Genomic DNA, 8,136 nt, shown 5'->3' with positions numbered 1-8,136 from the left:
AGACAGACACCTTTGCTTACCGGCCACTTTATCGTTTGAAACTACAACTCCCAGCAGGCTACTCGCCAGCGTCCATGCGCCGCAGTCAATCAGCTGTTCAAGCAACTGCTGACTACCTCGGCACAAGGGTAGCTCGTTTGTCATATCTAAACCCAGACGAGGCAAACAAGAAATATCTTTATTTACAGAGTCCCCAAAAGGTGAACGATAAAGGTAAATTCAAACTTCATGTTAGGCAAAGAGAAAACCAGGCTGTGTGTGCATGCTGTTTTGTCGTTTTTGTGGAGGGAGGGGGAGCATGTGGATTATACAGAGGGATTTCAAGACAAGACAGCTTGATGAAATGTATATCGGGTGCCTCGATCAGCGCGATAAACAGGCAGCTGAAGGGTCAGGTTTTGCCTTGTGTGTGTGGTAAAGAGCCGGTGAGGTGAGCCACTGTACAGCCTACTGATTGTGCTTCTTTGATGACCTTGGAATCGGGAGATCCTGGAGGAGAAAACACGGATTAACTGGTGGGGTGGGTGAGAGTGTATGTGTAACGAATGCTGTTGCGATTAAATATGAAATTCTTACTTGTGTTGCTGTCATTATAGCACTGAAATGATCTGTTATGTCAGTCTAGAGACTACTATTGAAAGGCCTGTGTGTAGGTTGTATGTTAGCTCTCTGGAGACAGTTTCCGATCAACAGACCAGATGAGTCTGACAATGATTTGACACCAAAGTGTCATATCTCATAGTTGTGCCTTTTGCTCCAGCTGGCAGAATATATACTCAGCTGCTTAATTTCGTTTCCCTGATCAGAGTATCTTGCTGTGTTTGACATTTCTGCTTGCCCTGCCTGCTCATTGTTGAGATTACCAGGCGTGTTTGGCACTTAATGTAATTCTAAATGTAAATTTGCTGACGGGATAATAGTGCAGGTCGTGTATGTTAATTGGGCTTTTCCAAGGCGTTGTCTCCAAATGCAAAGAGGGGATGATTTTGCATGAAAGGTAAAGCCTCTTACTTTAGACAGAGTAGACTTTCAGTTAAATTCCAGCCCTAGTTTTAAAGTTATTGACTGCAAATGCAAGGTACATATTGTACTATGTAAATGCCAACCCGTGGCTGTGTCAATGCGGACCTCGGGCAGAGTCTCTCTTTGCGCTCTATTAAATCCCTTCTAGGAGTCTAAAGCAGAAGCTATTATTTCTTTATGATCGAATTTGCTCAGTAAACTTCGTCGTCTTTATTAAATTATTGTATATCCACTTTGTTTTTTATTCTAGGGACATTTTATTTTTTATGACAACCGATTCAATTGGTTCAGGTGCGTCACCTAATTTCTGATGCGTAAAAAAGACCGTGTGCGTCTTTTTGGATATTATTTAAAAAATAAATTAAAAATAAAAACCCTCTGTGGTCGTGTGTGTGTGTGTGTGTAGGTCAAGGTAGAAGTGGCTTTAACCTTGCTGAAGGACAGCTGTATTTACTGACGTATGTAAATGAATATAGGGGAGGTTCTTGGGCAAAAACACGCACACAGGCACACACACTGAATCAGTTTCACGTTGCAGCTCCGGAGTTCCTGTGTGGAAGGGAAAAACGAGACGTGGCGAAATCTGGTGAATATCTGCTGCCATACTATGCTCCGTGTATAATTTGCGGGATTTCTGAATCATTCTGGTCTTGGGAAGTGGGGCTTTTTCCTCGTCCTCGTCTTCTTCTCCTTCTTCTCCTTTTCGTCTAAATGGGTGATCACGCATTCGCTTTGCAGCTGGCTGGTCCCTCTAACATCATATCCTTCTCGGAGTTGTCCCAGTTCATCAGATTCTACAGAAGCCCGGCAAGCCCGGTGCATGAGCTCCTGAGTTACAACAACAATAATAATAATAACTCCTCGTATCTTTTTCCCCCTGTTGCAGCTCAGCAAACCATGCAGGATGATTTACTGATGGACAAAAACAAAGCCCAGCCTCACCATCAGCAAGATCCGACACAAGCAGACCCTCCTCCCTCCACACCGACCCCGTCATCGGAGCACGCTTCTTCTTCATCCGAGTCGGAGAGTCCGTCGACCGGGAACAACCAAGCGGCTTCAGCGCTGAGCAGCGGCAGCAAGGACAAAGCGCCGATGGAGTCGCCGATCCTACCCGGCTTGAGCTTCCACCACCAGCCGCAGGAGACCGGCGGCCCCCTTTCCTCCCCTCCGTCATCGTTTGGGAGCACTTGGTCCACTGGAACCACAAATGCCGTGGACGATAGCTTTTTCCAGGGAATACCCTCGGTGAACGGGACGATGCTTTTCCAGAACTTCCCCCACCACGTCAACCCGGTATTCGGGGGTAATTTCTCTCCGCAGATCGGTCTGGCTCCCCAGTCGCAACAGCATCAGCAGCAAGCCCAGCAGCAGCAGCAGCAGCCCCAGCAGAGGAGATCCCCCGTCAGCCCCAACCAAGGGCCGTTCCCACAGAGAAACGCTTATCAGACCATCATGAATAACAGCAAGGGGACCTCGTCGTCGTCTTCTCCTTCGTCGTCCGCTTGGAATAATCACCAAAACGCGGCGTGGAGCACAGCCTCGAACCCCTGGAGCGGGCTGCAGCCAGGCAGGGACCCACGCAGAGCGGTGGGTGTCGGGGTAGGGGTCGGGGTTGGAGTTGGTGTCGGAGTGCCGTCACCCCTGAACCCAATCTCCCCAATGAAAAAGCCCTATAGCAGCAATGTTATAGCACCCCCAAAATTCCCACGACCCGGTCCACTCGGCCCCAAACCCTGGGTGGAGGACGGCGCATTCAGGACTGACAACAGCAACAGCATACTGCCTTTCCAGGTAAACACTTCCCCTGGTGTAAGAGAAGGCCCAGTATAGGCCCAGGCTTTATGTTTCAGTCTGATTGCTCTCCCTGGCACTATAAGTGCCATGTGAGGGTCTATTTATATATATAAATATATGTCTATGTAAATAAGCCACCAGTGCCTGAGATAGAACTACAGAAAAGTTAGATCACCCTGAGCTCAGCAGCACCACGAAGTCCTTACAGGTCTATTTATCAGCGTACGGTGAATGTTTTTTAGTTATTCAAATTACTTCCCCACATGCATCATAAACGTGGTCAAATGTCTGTGGGTTTTGTTGTTGTTGGTTTAAAAAAAACTGACTCCCATATCAATTTCAACGTTTACGTTAAATGCGGACAGTTTCTAAGCAGCGACTTAATGCGGTTTACTTGAAAGTCGGGTTTTGCCGGTAGCTGTCAGCGTTATGTGGCTTGTATGTGCCGGGAGATTGTGTTTGTTTAGGTCAATTCACAGTCAAATACAACAGTGACCTTTAAGTATTAATCACGGATTGTTTATGCAGTCGAAAAGAAACATGCCAAATCAGTGCTAGAAATAGACACGATTCATTGGACTTAATAGTTAATTTTCCTGCGCCAGCTCACGCTCAGTGGGGTTTAAAGGACCCACGATGCATTCAAGTGCTCCTCGTTATCCTCTATATTCTCATATTTACGGCAGCGCTATAGACTTTCAGTGCGGCGGGGTCGTGTCCGCTTGATCACTGAATAAGTGACATGTTGTGTTTAAGTCAGTAAATAATATGTCGTAACTAATGCTGGCAACTGAAGGCTGCATTATGTTTGAGAAAATATGTATCAGTACCGTCTTCGTTTTAATGTAAGCTTTCGTCATTATTGCAAACATTTTTCACAGTACTTGAAAGTAACATACAAGGATTTGATTGGCCTGTGATGGAAAAGTAGGCGGTATGAAAATGACTCACAGGTCCAACCCGGAAGATAGCAAGAGTGTTATTCAGGGTCAAAAAATCCGCACGGGCGGGGCGGGTTAAACAAATGAATTAGTTCTTATGTTAAGACAGAAAACTGTCAGTAATTGTTATTTTAAAAAGTCCAAATACAACGTACCACTACTACTTGAGGCTGTAGATTAATACCACCAGCATCAGCCACAGTAACGGTAATAGATAAACGGGTAAAGGTATCAGGGGCATAAACATCCACATAAAGACTGTATATCTGGCTTTAAAGTGAAATGTTCCGCACTGGCATGTTAGCAGTGTTATTTCCCGTCGCTTGGCCCATACTTAAGATTGTATGTGTGAAAACTAGAGAGCAGGGTCTCTTTGAGCCGTCCTTCATTAACTTGTCTGTTGGAAGACGAGACATTGCCAAATACTGCATTACCTTCTCAAATGGGTAATCACGTGTCTGCCTTGTTTGTTCTTTTCCAAGTAAGCCAACTTAAAATGTGATCAGATATTGTCTGTAAGGACCCTACAGCTCCCAGGCCTCTGGTAGAGGACCCGAGCTTGAAGGACCCAAGCTCAATTTGTGTATATATATTACATTGTTTTGGCTTAAGCTGCATCAATATAACTGTAACTGGACTCACTGTACATATTTCCCAGTCATCCAATTTCTATATTACACTTCTACGACTCACATCTTTCATAAAATGTGGGATATTTGGAGATTCTCACAGACCGTACACAAGAGTTAGCTTAACAGGAGGTCTATACATCCTCAATCACGTAACCAATTTGTACTGAAGCTGTTTAAAATAAACAAAAAACACCTACCTGGGTAGGTTTAACATACGATCATGGTTTGGATAGGAGACAGTTTCAGTAATGTTAACCATGTATTATAAAACCTGCAAACTCCTGTATGTAAATACCAGAGCAATTAATACAGTGTGACAACTATGCCGGAGTTTGCACACTTGTATAAATTGTGTGTCTGGTAATGATGCAGATGGTGCACGCTAAGGAGTCGTGAAACATTAATTCATTACACCCTAGTTTTTAAATCCAGGCAAGGATATTAAACACGGGAAAAGACAGATAAACGCCGGAAACTACCGGTACTACAGTCCGGCCTGTGATCAAATAAATGACATGCCTAATTATGAGCAGCAAACATTTATTTGGTCTCTGTTATAGGGTTACAAAAGATTTGAAATTTTACTCAAGTTGCAACTTGGCAATAAGCTCAAAGACACAAAGTCGTGAGTCATGAGTATTTGCACATTATGACCGCTTATTTCAGATAAGTAGCCGCAGATGCATGTGACCTGAGTGGTACATGCAGATGAACAGAGAGGACAGATGAAATGTGACTCGACACGGGGTGAAATTCCAGCCGGCTTGAAATGTATAGGCCTTTCAGGAGATAGTGATTGTGTTTGTCAGTCCGACTCTTTAGGCTTTTTTACTCGGTTCCCTTGACCGAGAGCCTCTGCCTGAACTTTCTTGACTTGGCTGGATTACAGCTGGACTTATCACCAGGAGACAAGGTCAGGGGGCCACATGTCACGCTGTATGGAGTGGTCTGTTTACTGAAGTGAAACTCAGGCAGACCGCAGAGATGAAGTACAGCAGCCTTGTGCTTTCATGTGGTGCCAGATGAATAATTAGGGTAGTGACTTAAATACAGTCAGCTGATTCTAGTTCGTTTTTTGTTATATTATGTATTGTGATATCTGGTCATTATGATCAAGGTTTCTCTTCAGGAAACAAAACAAAAAATGTTTACAACTCACAGCTCCTGTGGCAGTGACATTTATTGCACCAGTAATGTTGTTTTTAAGCTATTTTAAGAATTTCTTAGTCAGACAGGCTCATTGCTCTTTCGTGTGTTTTGTTCACACTTAGCTGTTTGGCAATAACGTCATAATTGGAGAGGAGTTATCACCAGGATGCAAGGTCAGAATGCCACATGTCGACTGGCCTGTTTACCAAAGTGAAACTCAGGGAAATTGCTGCATGAGCAGCAGGCAGGGTACACACCCTGTGGTAACCACGCGGACAGCTGGTGACAGGTGTGCTTGCTGTCATAGTTTAGCTCTCCCTCGGTATTACTCACATGCTCCCGATGTAGCGCAGGCTGAAGGTTCAGTCACATGTGCGCCTGACACTGGCTGCTGCTCGGAAGGCAGAAGAATGTGTGGAATTCACTTTAATATGTCAGTGTGAACCCTGACACACACATTCACATGATCTTCCAGGGCGATACCCTGGCCTTCTGTGATTGTAATCACATACAGATTCAGAAGGGTGTTAGTAGACAGACGGACAGGTGGACTCTTGTATTCAAATGCATCTAAAAAGGTATAGCTGGCATGGAGTTTTCCTTTTTTTTTTTTTTTTTTTTTTTTTTCCCCCATGGCAGCTTGAGCCAGATAAAAGGTTCATGCCGTTTGTTAACTGACAACTCCAAGGCCTCCACCCTAGGAACTTTCCTCCGAGATTAAGAACCTTTAAAGCAACTTTGTGCTTCGACCAAAAGGACTAGGGTCTAAATTTCTGGGGGAAATCAAAGTATCTTCTCAAAACTTCATTCTTTTGAGTAATCAAACATTTTGATAGATCGGTATTTGCTTGATTTTATTTTATTCTGTCTTAAATTCAACAATCAAATCAAAAGAATTGTAGAACAAACCGCACAACAGATTAATTTATGATGGGGTATAGCTGTGCGCACACATGGCATGTAAAAACAAGTGTTCCCTTTTCATATGCCAGACAGACTTGTGAAAGAATGGCTCATCCTAAAAGACTCATCGAATTTTGAGCAGCATGGTGTAACAGGATGCCATGACTGCAACAAGTCAGTTCTTGATATTTCTTCCCTGCTTGACATTCTGTGATCGTCTGTAAGTGGTGTTATTGTAAAGTGGAAGCATTTAGGAACCACAGCAGCTCAGCCACGAAGTGTCTGACCACGTAAAGTTACAGAGTGGGGTCACCGAGTGCTGTGGCGCACAGTGCATTAAAGTCACCAACGCTCTGCTGACTCAATAACTGCAGAGCTCCAAACCACCCCTGTCAATAACATCAGCACAAAAACTGCACTGGGAGCTTCATGGTATTGGTTTCCACAGCCAAGCAGCTCCTACAGGTGTAATGTGTACACTTCACTTTAGTTTTGTCTATTATAGTGCGTGTGTGTGTATACTTGTATACAGTATACTTACAGTGTACCAAGTATATATACACAGTAAAGTTTTGCTGAAAAGGGGAAATATTTGAGTCATTGTTTAACTTTCCAGTAGTGTATTGCATAAACTAGAAAGCTGCTTATCATGATGACATCATGACTCAGCAGATCCACTTGCATAAATGTGATGCTACTCTGCTGCATGTGCTGCAGACATTTAGTTCATGAATTTATTGTGCCTATGTAAAATATGTTGCTCAGTGGAAAGCACATATTGAATTTAATCATTCTTAATTCAGTATTAGGAAGGCTCATTATAATGCTGTTCAAGAGAAACAGGAGCCTGTAATTTAATCATAACGATTATGCTCTCTTGTTACCTTTGGGACTTTTCCCATCGATCGCTTTCTTGCGCTATAGAGAAGACGTTGTGAAGGTCACAATAATGCATAACTTATAAAAAATATATTAATGATAAATCTGCCAGCCCTCTACCTTATGAGCACCCTTCATTTATTACAAACAGATACTCATGCTTGGCTTTTTTCTTATCTTGATCTCCCCGATAAATGCTCTTATGTCTTATGTGTGGATCACAAGGAAAGATGAGCTGCAGCATAGTCAAGCTAGATGAAGTCGACCCTGCATTCCACGCTCTGGGAACTCGCATAAAGAGTTCAAGAATGAGCTCTGTCTGCGATTTATAGTGCATAATATCTCACTGTTGCGAGTTCTCCGACCTGCTACCCATCACCGCGTCCATCCATATGTGTCAGAAAGGAGGGGTGGGAGAGGAAACTAAAAGCTCAGCGTTTTAAGTGTTTACGGTTTGTACCAAGTGGGCAGATTTTTATCTGTGTGGCGCTGTCAGGTCCAGAGTGAGGGGAATAACACTTTTGAATGCTCAGCCGAATGGGCAACAATAGCTGTGGTTTGCAAACAATGTAGGCCCAGCTCAGGCGGCGGACACAGGACACAGCTGCCAAGGCCGCGCCACTCTAGCTCCGGTTGGGCGCTTTCAGGCCTTACCTTTGGCACACATGTTGTTCTCATGAATTCATTCACACCTAACAGGAATACATGCACTTCATCAGCAGGGAGCTGTTTAACCTTGAGGTGTCTGATATAGTACTAATCCGACTGTTTGGGATGTAGTAGAACGACCTGCCTTACAAGATCTGAAAGTT

The 8,136-nt window shown here is 44.0% G+C and overlaps 1 protein-coding gene across 7 annotated transcripts in view; it reads left to right on the top strand.

Moving 5' to 3' along the window:
• Nucleotides 1-59: 59 nt before the first annotated feature.
• cpeb3 (cytoplasmic polyadenylation element binding protein 3) overlaps nt 60-8,136 on the top strand; it is a 37,477-nt gene continuing 29,400 nt past the window's right edge. For 4 of the 7 annotated variants that reach the window (XM_080288145.1, XM_080288144.1, XM_080288142.1 and 1 more), the window contains exons 1-2: nt 60-213; nt 1,910-2,817. In XM_080288145.1, the coding sequence (XP_080144271.1) occupies nt 75-213; nt 1,910-2,817 (1,047 nt within the window). In that variant the 5' untranslated portion in view covers nt 60-74. Of the gene's footprint in view, nt 214-386; nt 521-1,427; nt 2,818-8,136 lie in introns of those variants that run through there. The other 3 variants (XM_026189231.2, XM_026189225.2, XM_080288143.1) reach the window with 3 other exon arrangements.

The sequence above is a fragment of the Astatotilapia calliptera genome, chromosome 13 (assembly GCF_964374335.1).
Source record: "Astatotilapia calliptera chromosome 13, fAstCal68.1, whole genome shotgun sequence".
Classification (NCBI taxonomy): Eukaryota; Metazoa; Chordata; class Actinopteri; order Cichliformes; family Cichlidae; genus Astatotilapia; species Astatotilapia calliptera.
This window is presented reverse-complemented; position numbering and strand designations above follow the sequence as displayed.